Below are 21,548 nucleotides of genomic sequence, written 5' to 3' on the forward strand. Positions count from 1 at the left end.
GATGGAGGATGCAGAGTATTTTAGATACATGGCTCAGCTCATGGTGGAGGATGCAGGGTATCAAACATGACAGGCTTAGGTACTCAGCCCAGCTCATGATGGAGGATAAACCAAAATAACAGCAAGGATCCAGTATCCCAAATGCAAAAAAGTATCATACAACATCCATATGGGATGAGCCTAGGGTTAAATCCTAAATGCAGCAATAAACATATGACAAACCTACAAAAAATTGATGCCACATAACACAAAAATATAGGAAATTTTAAAAATCTTTATTAAATTAAACAATAAAAGCTGAATAGTGTCACGATCTTGGGGTATGTGGACCCACTAGGCCGCACCAATGTAGTGGAGAGGCAGCTGGCCAAACAACAGTCTATAAAGTCAATGCAAAGTCCTTAGCACAAGAGTAACTGTAAGAGACCAGCAGAGGCTATGGCACGGATGGAACTTGATGTGGCAGATGACGCCAGGCGTGGCAGATGATACCAGACGTGGTATATGACAGCAGGCGTGGCAGATGACACCAGGCGTGGCAGATGATACCAAACGTGGTGTATTACGGGTTACAGGATACGGGAACACTGGGAACAGGATACAACTAAGGGACCATTTGCTAAGACTAACATGGGGATACAACAACAACGCTCAGGCAATGAGTGGCTCTGCCCTTTTTATAGCCCAGGATGATCTAGGGATAATTAAATGCATGTGTGCGCTGGCCCTTTAAGGCCAGGGACGAGCACGTGCGCACCCTAGAGGAAATCACAGAGTGGTGTGGCCGCGTGTGCTGACGTCTCCTGTGGGGGAGATGCCAGCAAAAAGAGAGAGGTCAGCAGTCACGGCTGTTGGGAGGTATGGGGAGGCGACGGTCCGTGGCCGTTACAGTACAGCCCCCCCCCCCCTTACGACCCTTGTCTTGAGTCCAGAGCGTAAGAGGAATTTTTTAATGAGGGTAGGGGCATTAAGGTTCTCCTCTGTCTCCCAGGACTTGTCCTCAGGACCAAACCCTCTCCAGTCCACTAAATAGAAAGTCCTTTCTCCTACTTTCTTATAGTCCAGGATCTCCTTCACCTCGAACACATCAGAAGAACCGCTGGAAGTAGCTGCAGAACTAGGCGATTTACTGTAGCGGTTCAGAACCACAGGTTTCAGGAGAGAAACATGAAAGGAGTTAGGAATACTGAGGGTAGGAGGCAGCCGAAGATTATAGGAGACAGGGTTATCTGTTACTTGATCTCAAAAGGTCCGAGGAACCTGGGAGCAAATTTGTATGAGGGCACCTTCAAACAAAAATTCCTCGAGGACAGACAGACTTTGATTCCAGGAAGAAACTGAGGCGGCTCTCTTCTCTTCTTCGTGTATTAGCCTTTCACTTCATGTGATCGGCTGGCAGTAGAATAGAGGACCTGGTCTGTTGCCAAATGTGTAGAAAGTCCCTGAACGCAGAGTCAGCTGCGGGTACCAGAGATGTAGCAGGAACAGGAACTCGAGGGTGTTGGCCATAGACTATGCAGAATGGTGTGGAAGTGGTGGACTCACTTGTGTGGTTGTTATAGGAGAATTCGGCCCATGGAAGAAGCTGTACTCAGTTATCATGCTGCATGGTGATAAAGTGATGAAGATAATTCTCCAAAATTTTGTTAATCCTCTCGATTTGACCATTAGACTGAGGATGGTAGGCCGAGGAAAAGTCCAATCTCACATTGAGGAGTTTACAGAGGGCTCTCCAGAATTTTGAGGTGAACTGGACCACCCGATCAGACACGATATTAAGAGGCAAGACATGCAGGCGGAAGATATGTTGAGTGAAGAGGTTTGCCAGACGAGGAGCAGAAGTTAGGCCAGTTAGCGGGATAAAATGTGCCATCTTAGAGAATGAGTCCACCACCACCCAGACAGTGTTACATCCTGCTGAGGGAGGAAGATCAGTGACAAAGTCCATTGCAATATCCTGCTAGGGAGCTTTTGGCACAGTTATAGGTTGAAGCAGACCGGCAGATCTGGAATGGGCAACTTTATTAGAAGAACACACAGTGCAGGAAGCAACATAGTCCACAATATCTTTGGGCAGCGTGGGCCAACCAGAAATGACGAGCTATCAAGTCTGGTGTCTTATTGACACCAGCGTGCCCAGCCAGTTTGGAGCTGTGTCCCCAGCGAAGAATTCACTTCCTGTCTGCCAGACGAACAAAAGTACTCTCCGGAGGGATGTCTCTAACTTGCAGGGGATTGGCTGCAATAATACAGGACGGGTCTATGATACATTGAGGGGGCTCTTCAGTGTCGTCTGTTTCAAATGACCTGGACAGGGCATCGGCCCTCACATTCTTGTCAGCGGGACGGAAGTGGAGCACAAACTGGAAACTAGTCAAAAACAGCAACCACCTGGCTTGACAGGGGTTTAGCCGTTAAGCCAACCAGAGAAAGGTGAGATTCTTGTGGTCGGTGTATATCAGGATGGGATGAACTGCGCCCTCTAGCAGATGTCTTCACTCCTCTAGCGTCAGCTTGATGGCCAGTAACTCACGATCCCCAATAGAGTAATTGCGCTCTGCGGAAGAAAAAAGTCTTGAATAATAGCGACACACCACTGCCTTTCCCTTGAGGCCGCTCTGAAACAGAAGTGCACCTGCACCAACAGAGGAAGCGTCCACCTCCAACAAGAACTGCCGATACACGTCAGGATGATGGAGGATCGAGGCTGAAGTGAAGGCACTCTTGAGGCTATTAAATGCTGATTCTGCCTCTGGAGTCCACACCTTGGCGTTCACACTTTTCTTGGTAAGGGTAGAGATGGGAGCCGTCAGAGAAGAGAAGTTTGGGATAAATCGCCGGTAGAAGTTAGCGAATCCCAGAAAACACTGTATGGACCGCAGGCCCTGGGGATGTGGCCACTCCAAGACGGACTCCACTTTCTCAGGATCCATCTTGAGGCCTTGCTCAGATCTGATGTAGCCCAGGAAGGGCAGAGAAATTCTCTCAAAAATGCACTTCTCCAACTTGGCATACAGGCGATTCTCCCGTAATCGCAACAGTACTTGACGGACATGCCTCCGATGTGTCGTCGGGTTTGGGGAGATCAAAATATCCACCACCTAGATAAACCACCACACAGACATAGAGGAGATCTCGGAAGATATCATTCACGAATTCCTGGAAGACTGCGGGAGCGTTACATAGACCAAAGGACATCACCAGGTATTCCACAACTCATGATGAAGGACGCAGAGTATAAGTATAAGATAAAGGCAAGAAAAAATTGCAGTCTAGTAACAGGCATCGGCGCCAGGCTCAGGAGGATAAGGAGCGGAGTCAGGTGAGTATAATCAGAGGACGCGTTTCTGGACCGAACTGGTCCCTTTGTCAGGTCAGTTTACACTGGTTGCACGTGTAGTGTGCAGATATATTCAGTAAAAAACCGGGAACACATACTTTAAAATGATAAAGTTGCCGGACTGCGTATTTCTACAGCAGTGGTTTATTTGTAAAAAACAAAAAAACTGTGTAAAAACCCCGGCCAAAATCTCATACAAAAATCATTACTATAGAATGGGATCCAAAGTTTCAATAAAAAAATATCAGTTTCTTTTTATTCGTTGTGTATAGAAATATACTGAATGGGATGAGGATAGACCGGTGCAGCTGGTCGGAGTCTGAATCGTACTTTACTTCATTCATTCCCTGAGTTTTATTGTAGAGTTTAGTGGCTGAGGTGAAAAAGAGATATAGGGGAGATCCCAAATGTTGGATACATTGTGTGAAAGATCTATGTAGATGTCTATACCAAAACCTTGTGTGGTGGAGTGTACGCCATACATCCATATTTCTATACATTTTGGTGATTAAAGATTAATCATTGTGAATTCCCCCGCTGTACTGAGATCTGTATCATTTAAATCACCTTCTTATCTATACAGTGTCACCTATATGTTGTGACTGGATGACACACGTTCCAGACCGGATGTTTTACAAATCACTAGTGTTTTCAATAGTTTCAATCAATCCTTCAGGGCTTGAAGCACTGACACCGGCCGCAGTCCAGTCCTTGGGAATCTCCCCCAGATTCTTGAATGGCCTTTTCTTGACAATCCTTTCAAGGCTGCGGTTACCCCTGTTGCTTGTGCACCTTTTTCTACCACACTTTTCCCTTCCCCTCTTTCCATTAATCTGCTTGGATACAGCGCTCTGTGATCAGCAGCTTCTTCAGCAATGTCCTTTTGTGGCTTCCCCTCCTTGTGGAGGTGTCAATGACTCTTCTGGACAACTGTCAGGTCAGCATCTTCACCATGATTGTGTCGCCTCCTGAACCAGACTATGGGACCATTTGTAACGCCCAAGGCCACGGACCGCCGGGATTACTCACCCTCTGATGGCCGCAGCCATGGATCAGTGAGCGCTGGCCCACATCTCCTCCTCAGGAGACGCCACCGCTCACTTCCGCTTAGTTCTGCTGTGTCCCGTAGGGTGCGCCCGCACGCTCGTGCCTGGCCTTAAAGGGCCAGCGCGTGCACATGAAGAAAATCAGTAATTAGCCCATACTCACCCTGGACTATAAGAAGGGCCCTGCCCCTTCCTTCATTGTATGAGCGTTGTTGTGTTTACCCATGTCAGTCCTTGAAAATGGTCCCTTAGTGTTTTCCAGTTCCCACTGTTCCCGTTCCTGCTACCTGTATCCTGTGCCATCTTGTTCCTGTGCCTTAGAGAGTTTGAGTCGTGTTGTGCCACCGATCATGTCTGCTGTGTTACACCACGCCTGGTGTCTGCTGCACTACAACTGGTACCCTTACTCGGACTATAGACATTGACTTGGTACACTGCTTGGCCAGCTGCTATCCCGCTACGGCGGTACGGCCCAGTGGCTCCACATATCCACAGAACGTGACACCATTTAGAGGCTTAGGAAACCTTTGCAGGTGTTTTGTGTTGATTCGCTGATTAGAGGGTCACACCAGGAGACGACAATCTTCAACTTTACCCAATATTCTCATTTTCTGAGACACTAAATTTTGGGATTTCAGTAACTGTTCCCATAATCATCAACATTAACAGAAAAAACTGCTGGAAATAGATCCCTCTGTGTGTGATGAATCTATAGAATATACGAGATCCCTCTGTGTGATGAATCTATAGAATATATGAGACACTTTATGAGCTGAATTACTGAAATAAATGAACTTTTTGATGATCCTCTAATTCATTGAGAAGGACCTGTATATATTCACACGTCGTATACGATCAGTGCAGATCATGTGATTAGAATCTGATACCGTCAGTGTATATACTGACACGCTGTATACTGTGTAAAACAAGTAGCTGCCTTTCACAATGTAGTAAGTAAAGTATTTGCCACCGGATTGCAGCATTGAAATAAACCCCCCTCCCCAGACATGTTTTGTTGTCAGCCCAGCGTCTTCAGGGGTATTGGGACCATTGGTATCAATTGCGCAACTCCCTATATTTATAAGCTACGATGTGCAGAAGTACACACCCTCCATTATTTGTGATGGACAGGTCACAGGTCCATAGGAAGCTCCGTCCATCGACCATCAGGAAACAGAGTCGGGCTACAAAGTATCATCTGCCAATTGTGTCCATGGAGATAGTGGAAAAGCGTCTTCCACTAAGCGCTACCGGGCAGATAAAGGGACTAGGTAATAAAAGTCTGCGGAAGGAGGGAAGAAGTGCGCAGGAGTACAGACTTAGAATCTGCGCCGGCTTCAAGAGTGCAAGGCTTAGAATTTGTGGCCGTCAATATTCCTGAAAATGATATGTCACAGCAGCGTAGACGAGCGGATATAGAAATGAAGATGATGAGAGAGGGTGAGTATATAATGTGCAGGACGTACGAGGAGATGATGACGACTATGAAGGAAATATAAACCTCTCAGACCAGATAATAATCAGAACGACTGGCAGGAAAAGGATAAAACGGAGAACAATAAGACATATTGGGTGAGGGGCTGCAGAATACTACAGTGAGAACTACAAGTCCATGAGGAGGTGGATCCTGCAGACTAGGACAAGGCTGCGGAGGTGGTAGATCCTGCGGACTAGGACAGGGCTGCGGAGGCGGTGGATCCTGCTGACTAGGACAGGACTGCGGAGGTGGTGGATCCTGCGGACTAGGACAGGGCTGCGGAGGCGGTGGATCCTGCGGACTAGGACAGGACTGCGGAGGTGGTGGATCCTGCGGACTAGGACAGGGCTGCGGAGGCGGTGGATCCTGCGGACCAGGACAGGACTGCGGAGGTGGTGGATCCTGCGGACTAGGACAGGACTGCGGAGGCGGTGGATCCTGCGGACTAGGACAGGACTGCGGAAGCGGTGGATCCTGCGGACTAGGACAGAGCTGCGGAGGCGGTGGATCCTGCGGACTAGGACAGGACTGCGGAAGCGGTGGATCCTGCGGACTAGGACAGGACTGCAGAGGTGGTGGATCCTGCGGACTAGGACAGGACTGCGGAAGCGGTGGATCCTGCGGACTAGGACAGGACTGCGGAGGCGGTGGATCCTGCGGACTAGGACAGGGCTGCGGAGGCGGTGGATCCTGCAGACTAGGACAGGGCTGTGGAGGTGGTGTATCCTGCGGACTAGGACAGGGCGGCGGTGGATCCTGCGGTCTAGGACAGGACTGGGGAGGCGGTGGATCCTGCAGACTAGGACAGGGCTGCGGAGGCGGTGGATCCTGCGGACCAGGACAGGACTGCGGAGGTGGTGGATCCTGCGGACTAGGACAGGACTGCGGAGGCGGTGGATCCCACAGACTAGGACAGGACTGCGGAAGCGGTGGATCCTGCGGACTAGGACAGAGCTGCGGAGGCGGTGGATCCTGCGGACTAGGACAGTACTGCGGAAGCGGTGGATCCTGCGGACTAGGACAGGACTGCAGAGGTGGTGGATCCTGCGGACTAGGACAGGACTGCAGAAGCGGTGGATCTTGCGGACTAGGACAGGACTGCGGAGGCGGTGGATCCTGCGGACTAGGACAGGGCTGCAGAGGTGGTGGATCCTGCAGACTAGGACAGGGCTGTGGAGGTGGTGTATCCTGCGGACTAGGACAGGGCGGCGGTGGATCATGCGGACTAGGACAGGACTGGGGAGGCAGTGGATCCTGCGGACTAGGACAGGGCGGCGGAGGTGGTGGATCCTGCTGACTAGGACAGGGCTGCGGAGGCGGTGGATCCTGCGGACTAGGACAGGACTGCGGAGCTGGTGGATCCTGCGGACTAGGACAGGGCTGCGGAGGCGGTGGATCCTGCGGACCAGGACAGGACTGCGGAGGCGGTGGATCCTGCGGACTAGGACAGGACTGCAGAGGCAGTGGATCCCGCGGACTATGACAGGACTGCGGAGGCAGTGGATCCCGCGGACTAGGACAGGACTGCATAAGCGGTGGATCCTGCGGACTAGGACAGAGCTGCGGAGGCGGTGGATCCTGCGGACTAGGACTGCGGAAGCGGTGGATCCTGCGGACTAGGACAGGACTGTAGAGGTGGTGGATCCTGCGGACTAGGACAGGACTGCGGAAGCGGTGGATCCTGCGGACTAGGACAGGGCTGCGGAGGTGGTGGATCCTGCAGACTAGGACAGGGCTGTGGAGGTGGTGTATCCTGCGGACTAGGACAGGGTGGCGGTGGATCCTGCGAACTAGGACAGGACTGGGGAGGCGGTGGATCCTGCGGACTAGGACAGGGCAGCGGAGGCGGTGGATCCTGCGGACTAGGACAGGGCTGCGGAGGCAGTGGATCCTGCGGACTAGGACAGGACTGCGGATGCGGTGGATCCTGCGGACTAGGACAGGACTGCAGAGGCGGTGGATCCCGCGGACTGGGACAGGGCTGCGGAGGCGGTGGATCCTGCGGACTAGGACAGGGCTGCGGAGACAGTGGATCCTGCGGACTAGGATAGGACTGCAGAGGTGGTGGATCCTGCGGACTAGGACAGGACTGCGGAGGCGGTGGAACCTGCGGACTAGGACAGGGCTGCGGAGGTGGTGGATCCTGCGGACTAGGACAGGACTGCGGAGGTGGTGGATCCTGCGGACTAGGACAGGACTGCGGAGGTGGTGGATCCTGCGGACTAGGACAGGGCTGCGGAGGCGGTGGATCCTGCGGACTAGGACAGGACTGCGGAGGCGGTGGATCCTGCGGAATAGGACTGGCCTGCGGAGGTGGTGGATCCTGCGGACTAGGACAGGGCTGCGGAGGCGGTGGATCCTGCGGACTAGGACAGCGGAGGATCCCACGGACTAGGACAGGACTGCGGAAGCGGTGGATCCTGCAGACTAGGACAGAGCTGCGGAGGCGGTGGATCCTGCGGACTAGAACAGGACTGCGGAAGCGGTGTATCCTGCGGACTAGGACAGGACTGCAGAGGTGGTGGATCCTGCGGACTAGGACAGGACTGCGGAGGCGGTGGATCCTGCGGACTAGGACAGGGCTGCGGAGATGGTGGATCCTGCAGACTAGGACAGGGCTGTGGAGGTGGTGTATCCTGCGGACTAGGACAGGGCGGCGGTGGATCCTGCGGACTAGGAGAGGACTGGTGAGGCGGTGGATCCTGCGGACTAGGACAGGGCGGCAGAGGTGGTGGATCCTGCGGACTAGGACAGGGCTGCGGAGGTGGTGGATCCTGCGGACTAGGACAGGACTGCGGAGGCGGTGGATCCTGCGGACTAGGACAGGGCTGCGGAGATGGTGGATCCTGCAGACTAGGACAGGGCTGTGGAGGTGGTGTATCCTGCGGACTAGGACAGGGCGGCGGTGGATCCTGCGGACTAGGAGAGGACTGGTGAGGCGGTGTATCCTGCGGACTAGGACAGGACTGCAGAGGTGGTGGATCCTGCGGACTAGGACAGGACTGCGGAGGCGGTGGATCCTGCGGACTAGGACAGGGCTGCGGAGATGGTGGATCCTGCAGACTAGGACAGGGCTGTGGAGGTGGTGTATCCTGCGGACTAGGACAGGGCGGCGGTGGATCCTGCGGACTAGGAGAGGACTGGTGAGGCGGTGGATCCTGCGGACTAGGACAGGGCGGCAGAGGTGGTGGATCCTGCGGACTAGGACAGGGCTGCGGAGGAAGTGGATCCTGCGGACTAGGACAGGACTGCGGATGCGGTGGATCCTGCGGACTAGGACAAGACTGCAGAGGCGGTGGATCCCGCGGACTAGGACAGGGCTGCGGTGGATCCTGCGGACTAGGACAGGGCTGCGGAGACGGTGGATCCTGCGGACTAGGATAGGACTGCAGAGGTGGTGGATCCTGCGGACTAGGACAGGACTGCGGAGGCGGTGGATCCTGTGGACTAAGACAGGACTGCGGAGGCGGTGGATCCTGCGGACTAGGACAGGGCGGCGGAGGTGGTGGATCCTGCGGACTAGGACAGGGCTGCGGAGGCGGTGGATCCTGCGGACTAGGACTACGGATGCGGTGGATCCTGTGGACTAGGACAGGACTGCAGATGCGGTGGATCCCGCGGACTAGGACAGGGCTGCGGAGGCGGTGGATCCTGCGGACTAGGACAGGACTGCGGAGGCGGTGGATCCTGCGGACTAGGACAGGGCTGCGGAGGTGGTGGATCCTGCGGACTTGGACAGGGCTGTGGAGGCGGTGGATCCTGCGGACTAGGACAGGACTAGGGAGGCGGTGGAGCCTGCGGACTAGGACAGGGCGTCGGAGGTGTTGGATCCTGCGGACTAGGACAGGGCTGGGGAGGCGGTGGATCCTGCGGACTAGGACAGGGCTGGGGAGGCGGTGGATCCTGCGGACTAGGAAAGGGCTGCGGAGGCGGTGGATCCTGCAGACTAGGACAGGGCTGCAGAGGCGGTGGATCCTGCGGACTAGGACAGGGCTGCGGTGGAACCTGCGGACTAGGACAGGGCTGCAGAGGCGGTGGATCCTGCGGACTAGGACAGGACTGCGGAAGCGGTGGATCCCGCGGACTAGGACAGGGCTGCAGAGGGGATGGATCCTGCGGACTAGAACAGGGCTGCGGTGGGTCCTGCGGACTAGGACAGCGGAGGCGGTGGGTCCTGCGGACTAGGACAGGACTGCGGATGAAGTGGATCCTGCGGACTAGGACAGTAGAGGTAGTGGATCCTGCGTACTAGGACAGGACTGCGGAGGGGGTGGATCCTGCAGACTAGGACAGGACTGCGGAGGCAGTGGATCCTGCGGACTAGGACAGGACTGTGGAGGGGGTGGATCCTGCGGATTAGAACAGGGCTGCGGAAGCGGTGGATCCTGCTGACTAGGACAGGGCGGCGGAGGTGGTGGATCCTGCGGCCTAGGAGAGGACTGTGGAGGCGGTGGATCCTGCGGACTAGGACAGGGCTGCGGTGGATCCTGCGGACTAGGACAGGGCTGCAGAGGCGGTGGATCCTGCGGACTAGGAAAGGACTGCGGAGGCGGTGGATCCCGCGGACTAGGACAGGGCTGCAGAGGGGGTGGATCCTGCGGACTAGAACAGGGCTGCGGTGGGTCCTGCGGACTAGGACAGGACTGCGGAGGCGGTGGGTCCTGCGGACTAGGACAGGACTGCGGATGAAGTGGATCCTGCGGACTAGGACAGTAGAGGTAGTGGATCCTGCGTACTAGGACAGGACTGCGGAGGGGGTGGATCCTGCAGACTAGGACAGGACTGCGGAGGCGGTGGATCCTGCGGACTAGGACAGGACTGTGGAGGGGGTGGATCCTGCGGATTAGAACAAGGCTGCGGAAGCGGTGGATCCTGCTGACTAGGACAGGGCGGCGGAGGTGGTGGATCCTGCGGACTAGGACAGGACTGCAGAGGCGGTGGATCCTGCGGACTCGGACAGGACTGCAGAGGCGGTGGATCCTGCGTACTAGGACAGCGGTGGTTCCTGCGGACTAGGACAGGGCTGCGGTGCGTCCTGCGGACTAGGACAGGGCTGCAGAGGCGGTGGATCTTGCGGACTAGGACAGGGCTGCAGAAGCGGTGGATCCTGCGGACTAGGACAGGGCGGCAGAGGTGGTGGATCCAGCAAACTAGGACAGGAATGCGGAGGCGGTGGATCCTGCGGACTAGGACAGGACTGCAGAGGCGGTGGATCCTGCGGACTAGACCAGAACTGCGGAGGCGGTGGATCCTGTGGACTAGGATAGGACTGCGGAGGCGGTGGATCCTGCGGACTAGGATAGGACTGCAGAGGTGGTGGATCCTGCGGACTAGGACAGGACTGCGGAGGCGGTGGATCCTGTGGACTAGGACAGGACTGCGGAGGCGGTGGATCCTGCGGACTAGGACAGGGCTGCGGAGGTGGTGGATCCTGCGGACTAGGACAGGGCTGTGGAGGTGGTGTATCCTGCGGACTAGGACAGGGCGGCGGTGGATCCTGCGGACTAGGACAGGACTAGGGAGGCGGTGGATCCTGCGGTCTAGGACAGGGCGGCGGAGGTGGTGGATCCCGCGGACTAGGACAGGACTAGGGAGGCGGTGGATCCTGCGGTCTAGGACAGGGAGGCGGAGGTGGTGGATCCCGCGGACTAGGACAGGGCTGCAGAGGGGGTGGATCCTGCGGACTAGAACAGGGCTGCGGTGGGTCCTGCGGACTAGGACAGGACTGCGGAGGCGGTGGGTCCTGCGGACTAGGACAGGACTGCGGATGAAGTGGATCCTGCGGACTAGAAAAGTAGAGGTAGTGGATCCTGCGTACTAGGACAGGACTGCGGAGGGGGTGGATCCTGCAGACTAGGACAGGACTGCGGAGGCGGTGGATCCTGCGGACTAGGACAGGACTGTGGAGGGGGTGGATCCTGCGGATTAGAACAGGGCTGTGGAAGCGGTGGATCCTGCTGACTAGGACAGGGCGGCGGAGGTGGTGGATCCTGCGGACTAGGACAGGACTGCAGAGGCGGTGGATCCTGCGGACTCGGACAGGACTGCAGAGGCGGTGGATCCTGCGTACTAGGACAGCGGTGGTTCCTGCGGACTAGGACAGGGCTGAGGTGGGTCCTGCGGACTAGGACAGGGCTGCAGAGGCGGTGGATCTTGCGGACTAGGACAGGGCTGCAGAAGCGGTGGATCCTGCGGACTAGGACAGGGCGGCGGAGGTGGTGGATCCTGCAAACTAGGACAGGAATGCGGAGGCGGTGGATCCTGCGGACTAGGACAGGACTGCAGAGGCGGTGGATCCTGCGGACTAGACCAGAACTGCGGAGGCGGTGGATCCTGTGGACTAGGATAGGACTGCGGAGGCAGTGGATCCTGCGGACTAGGATAGGACTGCAGAGGTGGTGGATCCTGCGGACTAGGACAGGACTGCGGAGGCGGTGGATCCTGTGGACTAGGACAGGACTGCGGAGGCGGTGGATCCTGCGGACTAGGACAGGGCTGCGGAGGTGGTGGATCCTGCGGACTAGGACAGGGCTGTGGAGGTGGTGTATCCTGCGGACTAGGACAGGGCGGCGGTGGATCCTGCGGACTAGGACAGGACTAGGGAGGCGGTGGATCCTGCGGTCTAGGACAGGGCGGCGGAGGTGGTGGATCCTGCGGACTAGGACAGGGCTGCGGAGGCGGTGGATCCTGCGGACTAGGACAGGACTACGGATGTGGTGGATCCTGCGGACTAGGACAGGACTGCAGAGGCGGTGGATCCCGCGGACTAGGACAGGGCTGCGGAGGCGGTGGATCCTGCGGACTAGGACAGGACTGCGGAGGCGGTGGATCCTGCGGACTAGGACAGGGCTGCAGAGGTGGTGGATCCTGCGGACTAGGACAGGGCTGTGGAGGTGGTGGATCCTGCGGACTAGTACAAGGCTGGGGAGGCGGTGGATCCTGCGGACTAGGACAGGACTAGGGAGGCGGTGGAGCCTGCGGACTAGGACAGGGCGTCGGAGGTGTTGGATCCTGCGGACTAGGACAGGGCTGGGGAGGCAGTGGATCCTGCGGACTAGGACAGGGATGGGGAGGCAGTGGATCCTGCGGACTAGGAAAGGGCTGCGGAGGCGGTGGATCCTGCAGACTAGGACAGGGCTGCAGAGGCGGTGGATCCTGCGGCCTAGGACAGGACTGCGGAGGCGGTGGATCCTGCGGACTAGGACAGGGCTGCGGTGGATCCTGCGGACTAGGACAGGGCTGCAGAGGCGGTGGATCCTGCGGACTAGGACAGGACTGCGGAGGCGGTGGATCCCGCGGACTAGGACAGGGCTGCAGAGGGGGTGGATCCTGCGGACTAGAACAGGGCTGCGGTGGGTCCTGCGGACTAGGACAGGGCTGCAGAGGCGGTGGATCCTGCGGCCTAGGACAGGACTGCGGAGGCGGTGGATCCTGCGGACTAGGACAGGGCTGCGGTGGATCCTGCGGACTAGGACAGGGCTGCAGAGGCGGTGGATCCTGCAGACTAGGACAGGACTGCGGAGGCGGTGGATCCCGCGGACTAGGACAGGGCTGCAGAGGGGGTGGATCCTGCGGACTAGAACAGGGCTGCGGTGGGTCCTGCGGACTAGGACAGGACTGCGGAGGCGGTGGGTCCTGCGGACTTGGACAGGACTGCGGATGAAGTGGATCCTGCGGACTAGGACAGTAGAGGTAGTGGATCCTGCGTACTAGGACAGGACTGCGGAGGGGGTGGATCCTGAAGACTAGGACAGGACTGCAGAGGCGGTGGATCCTGCGGACTAGGACAGGACTGTGGATCCTGCGGATTAGAACAGGGCTGCGGAAGCGGTGGATCCTGCTGACTAGGACAGGGCGGCGGAGGATCCTGCGGACTAGGACAGGACTGCAGAGGCGGTGGATCCTGCGGACTCGGACAGGACTGCAGAGGCGGTGGATCCTGCGTACTAGGACAGCGGTGGTTCCTGCGGACTAGGACAGGGCTGCGGTGGGTCCTGCGGACTAGGACAGGGCTGCAGAGGCGGTGGATCCTGCGGACTAGGACAGGGCTGCAGAAGCGGTGGATCCTGCGGACTAGGACAGGGCGGCGGAGGTGGTGGATCCTGCAAACTAGGACAGGACTGCGGAGGCGGTGGATCCTGCGGATTAGGACAGGACTGCAGAGGAGGTGGATCCTGCGGACTAGACCAGAACTGCGGAGGCGGTGGATCCTGTGGACTAGGATAGGACTGCAGAGGTGGTGGATCCTGCGGACTAGGACAGGACTGCGGAGGCGGTGGATCCTGTGGACTAGGACAGGACTGCGGAGGCAGTGGATCCTGCGGACTAGGACAGGGCTGCGGAGGTGGTGGATCCTGCGGACTAGGACAGGGCTGTGGAGGTGGTGTATCCTGCGGACTAGGACAGGGTGGCGGTGGATCCTGCGGACTAGGACAGGACTAGGGAGGCGGTGGATCCTGCGGTCTAGGACAGGGCGGCGGAGGTGGTGGATCCTGCGGACTAGGACAGGGCTGCGGAGGCGGTGGATCCTGCGGACTAGGACAGGACTACGGATGTGGTGGATCCTGCGGACTAGGACAGGACTGCAGAGGCGGTGGATCCCGCGGACTAGGACAGGGCTGCGGAGGCGGTGGATCCTGCGGACTAGGACAGGACTGCGGAGGCGGTGGATCCTGCGGACTAGGACAGGGCTGCGGAGGTGGTGGATCCTGCGGACTAGGACAGGGCTGTGGAGGTGGTGGATCCTGCGGACTAGGACAAGGCTGGGGAGGCGGTGGATCCTGCGGACTAGGACAGGACTAGGGAGGCGGTGGAGCCTGCGGACTAGGACAGGGCGTCGGAGGTGTTGGATCCTGCGGACTAGGACAGGGCTGGGGAGGCGGTGGATCCTGCGGACTAGGACAGGGCTGGGGAGGCGGTGGATCCTGCGGACTAGGAAAGGGCTGCGGAGGCGGTGGATCCTGCAGACTAGGACAGGGCTGCAGAGGCGGTGGATCCTGCGGCCTAGGACAGGACTGCGGAGGCGGTGGATCCTGCGGACTAGGACAGGGCTGCGGTGGATCCTGCGGACTAGGACAGGGCTGCAGAGGCGGTGGATCCTGCGGACTAGGACAGGACTGCGGAGGCGGTGGATCCCGCGGACTAGGACAGGGCTGCGGTGGGTCCTGCGGACTAGGACAGGACTGCGGAGGCGGTGGGTCCTGCGGACTTGGACAGGACTGCGGATGAAGTGGATCCTGCGGACTAGGACAGTAGAGGTAGTGGATCCTGCGTACTAGGACAGGACTGTGGAGGGGGTGGATCCTGCAGACTAGGACAGGACTGTGGAGGGGGTGGATCCTGCGGATTAGAACAGGGCGGCGGAGGTGGTGGATCCTGCGGACTAGGACAGGACTGCAGAGGCGGTGGATCCTGCGGACTCGGACAGGACTGCAGAGGCGGTGGATCCTGCGTACTAGGACAGCGGTGGTCCCTGCGGACTAGGACAGGGCTGCGGTGGGTCCTGCGGACTAGGACAGGGCTGCAGAGGCGGTGGATCCTGCGGACTAGGACAGGGCTGCAGAAGCGGTGGATCCTGCGGACTAGGACAGGGCTGCGGAGGTGGTGGATCCTGCAAACTAGGACAGGACTGCGGAGGCGGTGGATCCTGCGGACTAGGACAGGACTGCAGAGGCGGTGGATCCTGCGGACTAGACCAGAACTGCGGAGGCGGTGGATCCTGTGGACTAGGATAGGACTGCGGAGGCGGTGGATCCTGCGGACTAGGACAGGACTGCGGAGGATCCTGCGGACTAGGTCAGGACTGCGGAGGCGGTGGATACTGCTGACTAGGACAGGACTGCGGAGGCGGTGGACCCTGCGGACTAGGACAGGACTGCGGAGGCGGTGGATCCTGCGGACTAGGACAGGACTGCGGAGGCGGTGGACCCTGCGGACTAGGACAGGGCTGCGGAGGCGGTGGATCCTGCGGACTAGGACAGGGCTGCGGTGGATCCTGCTGACTAGGAGAGGGCGGCGGAGGTGGTAGATCCTGCTGACTAGGACATGACTGCGGAGGCGGTGGATCCTGCTGACTAGGACAGGGCTGCGGAAGCGGTGGATCCTGAGGACAGGACTGCGGAGGCGGTGGATCCTGCTGACTAGGACAGGACTGCGGAGGCGGTGGATCCTACGGACTAGGACAGGGCTGCAGAGGCGGTGGATCCTGCTGACTAGGACAGGGCTGTGGTGGGTCCTGCGGACTAGGACAGGGCTGCGGAAGCGGTGGATCCTGCTGACTAGGACAGGGCTGCGGAGGGGGTGGATCCTGCGGACTAGGACAGGACTGCGGAGGATCCTGCGGACTAGGACAGGACTGCGGTGGGTCCTGCGGACTAGGACAGGGCTGCGGTGGGTCCTGCGGACTAGGACAGGGCTGCGGAGGGGGTGGATCCTGCTGACTAGGACAGGACTGCGGAAGCGGTGGATCCTGCGGACTAGGACAGGGCTGCGGAAGCTGTGGATCCTGCTGACTAGGACAGGACTGCAGAGGCGGTGGATCCTGCGGACTCGGACAGGACTGCAGAGGCGGTGGATCCTGCGTACTAGGACAGCGGTGGTTCCTGCGGACTAGGAAAGGGCTGCGGTGGGTCCTGCGGACTAGGACAGGGCTGCAGAGGCGGTGGATCCGGCGGACTAGGACAGGGCTGCAGAAGCGGTGGATCCTGCGGACTAGGACAGGGCTGCGGTGGGTCCTGCGGACTAGGACAGGGCTGCGGAGGCGGTGGATCCTGCTGACTACGACAGGGCTGCGGAGGGGGTGGATCCTGCGGACTAGGACAGGGCTGCGGAAGCTGTGGATCCTGCTGACTAGGACAGGGCTGCGGAGGTGGTGGGTCCTGCTGACTAGGACAGGACTGCGGAGGCGGTGGACCCTGCGGACTAGGACAGGACTGCGGAGGCGGTGGATCCTGCGGACTAGGACAGGACTGCGGAGGCGGTGGACCCTACGGACTAGGACAGGGCTGCAGAGGCGGTGGATCCTGCTGACTAGGACAGGGCTGCGGTGGGTCCTGCGGACTAGGACAGGGCTGCGGAGGGGGTGGATCCTGCTGACTAGGACAGGGCGGCGGAGGTGGTGGATCCTGCGGACTAGGACATGACTGCGGAGGCGGTGGATCCTGCTGACTAGGACAGGGCTGCGGAAGCGGTGGATCCTGAGGACAGGACTGCGGAGGCGGTGGATCCTGCTGACTAGGACAGGACTGCGGAGGCGGTGGATCCTGCTGACTAGGACAGGGCTGCGGTGGGTCCTGCGGACTAGGACAGGGCTGCGGAGGGGGTGGATCCTGCGGACTAGGACAGGCCTGCGGAGGGGGTGGATCCTGCGGACTAGGACAGGGCTGCGGAGGCGGTGGATCCTGCTGACTAGGACAGGGCGGCGGAGGTGGTGGATCCTGCGGACTAGGACATGACTGCGGAGGCGGTGGATCCTGCTGACTAGGACAGGGCTGCGGAAGCGGTGGATCCTGAGGACAGGACTGCGGAGGCGGTGGATCCTGCTGACTAGGACAGGACTGCGGAGGCGGTGGATCCTGCTGACTAGGACAGGGCTGCGGTGGGTCCTGCGGACTAGGACAGGGCTGCGGAGGGGGTGGATCCTGCGGACTAGGACAGGCCTGCGGAGGGGGTGGATCCTGCGGACTAGGACAGGACTGCAGAGGCGGTGGATCCTGAGGACAGGACTGCGGAGGCGGTGGATCCTGCGGACTAGGACAGGCCTGCGGAGGGGGTGGATCCTGCGGACTAGGACAGGGCTGCAGAGGCGGTGGATCCTGAGGACAGGACTGCGGAGGCGGTGGATCCTGCGGACTAGGACAGGGCTGCAGAGGCGGTGGATCCTGAGGACAGGACTGCGGAGGCGGTGGATCCTGCGGACTAGGACAGGGCTGCGGTGGGTCCTGCGGACTAGGACAGGGCTGCGGAGGGGGTGGATCCTGCTGACTAGGACAGGCCTGCGGAGGGGGTGGATCCTGCGGACTAGGACAGGCCTGCGGAGGGGGTGGATCCTGCGGACTAGGACAGGGCGGCGGAGGTGTTTGGAGTGTTCGGACGCTGATCTCGGGGTGTTCGGAGGGTGTGTACGCTGATCTCGGAGTGTTCGGAGGGTGAGTACGCTGATCTCGGAGTGTTCGGAGGGTGGGGACGAGGATCTCGGGGTGTTCGGAGGGAGAGGACGCTGATCTCGGGGTGTTCGGAGGGTGAGTACGCTGATCTCGGAGTGTTCGGAGGGTGGGGACGAGGATCTCGGGGTGTTCGGAGGGTGAGGACGAGGATCTCGGGGTGTTCGGAGGGTGAGGACACTGATCTTGGGTGTTTGGAGGGTGAGGACGCTGATCTCGTGGTGTTCGGAGGGAGAGGACGCTGATCTCGTGGTGTTTGGAGGGTGGGGACGAGGATGTCGGGGTGTTCGGAGAGTGGGGACGAGGATCTCGGGGTGTTCGGAGGGTGAGGACGCTGATCTCGTGGTGTTCGGAGGGTGAGGACGCTGATCTCGTGGTGTTTGGAGGGTGAGGACGCTGATCTCGTGGTGTTTGGAGGGTGGGGACGCTGATCTCGGGGTGTTCGGAGGGTGAGGACGCTGATCTCGTGGTGTTCAGAGGGTGAGGACGCTGATCTCGTGGTGTTCGGAGGGTGAGGACGCTGATCTCGGGGTGTTCAGAGGGTGAGGACGCTGATCTCGTGGTGTTCGGAGGGTGACGACGCTGATCTCGGGGTGTTCGGAGGGAGAGGACGCTGATCTCGGGTGTTCGGAGGGTGGGGACGCTGATCTCGGGGTGTTCGGAGGGTGAGGACGCTGATCTCGTGGTGTTCGGTGGGTGAGGACGCTGATCTCGGGGTGTTCAGAGGGTGAGGACGCTGATCTCGTGGTGTTCGGTGGGTGACGACGCTGATCTCGGGGTGTTCGGAGGGAGAGGACGCTGATCTCGGGTGTTCGCAGGTAGAGGACGCTGATCTCGTGGTGTTCGGAGGGTGAGTACGCTGATCTCGGGTGTTCGGAGGGTGAGGACGCTGATCTCGGGGTGTTCGGAGGGAGAGGACGCTGATCTCGGGGTGTTCGGAGGGAGAGGACGCTGATCTCGGGGTGTTTGGAGGGTGAGGACGCTGATCTCGGGGTGTTTGGAGGGTGAAGACGCTGATCTCGGGGTGTTCGGAGGGAGAGGACGCTGATCTCGGGTGTTCGGAGGGTGAGGACGCTGATCTCGGGGTGTTCGGAGGGAGAGGACGCTGATCTCGGGGTGTTCGGAGGGAGAGGACGCTGATCTCGGGGTGTTTGGAGGGTGAGGACGCTGATCTCGGGGTGTTCGGAGGGAGAGGACGCTGATCTCGTGGTGTTTGGAGGGTGAGGACGCTGATCTCGTGGTGTTTGGAGGGTGAGGACGCTGATCTCGTGGTGTTCGGAGGGAGAGGACGCTGATCTCGTGGTGTTTGGAGGGTGAGGACGCTGATCTCGGGGTGTTCAGAGGGTGAGGACGCTGATCTCGTGGTGTTCGGTGGGTGACGACGCTGATCTCGGGGTGTTCGGAGGGAGAGGACGCTGATCTCGGGTGTTCGCAGGTAGAGGACGCTGATCTCGTGGTGTTCGGAGGGTGAGTACGCTGATCTCGGGTGTTCGGAGGGTGAGGACGCTGATCTCGGGGTGTTCGGAGGGAGAGGACGCTGATCTCGGGGTGTTCGGAGGGAGAGGACGCTGATCTCGGGGTGTTTGGAGGGTGAGGACGCTGATCTCGGGGTGTTTGGAGGGTGAGGACGCTGATCTCGGGGTGTTCGGAGGGAGAGGACGCTGATCTCGGGTGTTCGGAGGGTGAGGACGCTGATCTCGGGGTGTTCGGAGGGAGAGGACGCTGATCTCGGGGTGTTCGGAGGGAGAGGACGCTGATCTCGGGGTGTTTGGAGGGTGAGGACGCTGATCTCGGGGTGTTCGGAGGGAGAGGACGCTGATCTCGTGGTGTTTGGAGGGTGAGGACGCTGATCTCGTGGTGTTTGGAGGGTGAGGACGCTGATCTCGTGGTGTTCGGAGGGTGAGGACGCTGATCTCGGGTGTTCGGAGGGAGAGGACGAGGATCTCGTGGTGTTTGGAGGGTGAAGACGCTGATCTCGGGTGTTCGGAGGGTGAGGACGCTGATCTCGTGGTGTTTGGAGGGTGAGGACGCTGATCTCGTGGTGTTTGGAGGGTGAGGACGCTGATCTCGTGGTGTTTGGAGGGTGGGGACGAGGATCTCGGGGTGTTCGGAGGGTGAGGATCTCGTGGTGTTCGGAGGGTGAGGACGCTGATCTCGTGGTGTTTGGAGGGTGAGGACGCTGATCTCGTGGTGTTCGGAGGGAGAGGACGCTGATCTCGGGGTGTTCGGAGGGAGAGGACGCTGATCTCGGGGTGTTTGGAGGGTGAGGACGCTGATCTCGGGTGTTCGGTGGCTGAGGACGCTGATCTCGGGGTGTTCGTAGGGTGGGGACGCTGATCTCGGGGTGTTCAGAGGGTGAGGACGCTGATCTCGGGGTGTTCGGACGCTGATCTTGGGGTGTTTGGAGGGTGAAGACGCTGATCTCGGGTGTTCGGAGGGTGAGGACGCTGATCTCGGGTGTTCAGAGGGTGAGGACGCTGATCTCGTGGTGTTCGGAGGGAGAGGACGCTGATCTCGGGGTGTTTGGAGGGAGAGGACGCTGATCTCGGGGTGTTTGGAGGGAGAGGACGCTGATCTTGGGTGTTCGGAGGGAGAGGACGCTGATCTCGGGTGTTCGGTGGCTGAGGACGCTGATCTCGGGCTGTTCGTAGGGTGGGGACGCTGATCTCGGGGTGTTCGGAGGGTGAGGACGCTGATCTCGGGTGTTCGGTGGCTGAGGACGCTGATCTCGGGTGTTCGGAGGGTGAGGACGCTGATCTCGGGTGTTCAGAGGGTGAGGACGCTGATCTCGGGGTGTTCGGACGCTGATCTCGGAGTGTTTGGAGTGTTCGGGACGCTGATCTCGGGGTGTTTGGAGGGTGAGGACGCTGATCTCGGGTGTTCGGACGCTGATCTCGGGTGTTCGGAGGGTGAGGACGCTGATCTCGGGTGTTCGGACGCTGATCTCGGGGGGTACATGCTGGGTGTATATTTATTCAGTATTATTGGGGTGTCACTGTTTTCCTCCCGGGTTTCCCGCCTGGGTAACGGTATGGGGTGTATTCTGGGCCCGTTCTTTATGAGGCTTTTTCCACTCTGATGGCGGGCTGACCTCTGCGGTGCCCCCGGCTCCCCACATCATCTCCAGCCGCCGCTCCTACCTGCCTCCCGTCTACAGCTAGGACTGACTCGTCTCTATGGTTACCAGCGCCCGCCGCAGCTCCACTGATCACGTGTCCTGCTCCGTCCGGGTGATTGGTCGTCTGACTAATGTGGGCGTGGCACCGCCATTTCTTGAATACCTCGAGCGTCATTTCTGAAATGTCTTCGGAATTATGGTGGCGCGTTTCATGACGTCATCCCTCTGCGCCTCAGACGAGAACTGACGTCATCACCCACCGACACGAAGCGGCCAACGTGACTGAGATAGCATGGCGGAGCCCAGCGTGCAACTAGCGCAGAGACTGGCGGCCAACGACAAGAAGAGCCGGGACCGGGCGCTGCGCAAACTGCGGCGTTATCTGTTTGCCCGGAGCGCAGACCAT

The 21,548-nt window shown here is 59.3% G+C and overlaps 1 protein-coding gene across 2 annotated transcripts in view; it reads right to left on the reverse strand.

Annotated features, from left to right (window-relative positions):
* HSF2BP (heat shock transcription factor 2 binding protein) overlaps window positions 1–21,248 on the reverse strand; it is a 72,496-nt gene extending 51,248 nt beyond the window's left edge. Inside the window, exon 1 of one of the 2 annotated variants that reach the window (XM_075851033.1) lies at window positions 21,116–21,248. In XM_075851033.1, coding sequence (XP_075707148.1) covers window positions 21,116–21,145 — 30 coding nt within the window. In that variant the 5' untranslated portion in view covers window positions 21,146–21,248. The remainder of the gene's footprint in view (window positions 1–21,115) is intronic. The other variant, XM_075851034.1, reaches the window with a different exon arrangement.
* Window positions 21,249–21,548: the final 300 nt, after the last annotated feature.

The sequence above is a fragment of the Rhinoderma darwinii genome, chromosome 2 (assembly GCF_050947455.1).
Source record: "Rhinoderma darwinii isolate aRhiDar2 chromosome 2, aRhiDar2.hap1, whole genome shotgun sequence".
Lineage (NCBI taxonomy): Eukaryota > Metazoa > Chordata > Amphibia > Anura > Rhinodermatidae > Rhinoderma > Rhinoderma darwinii.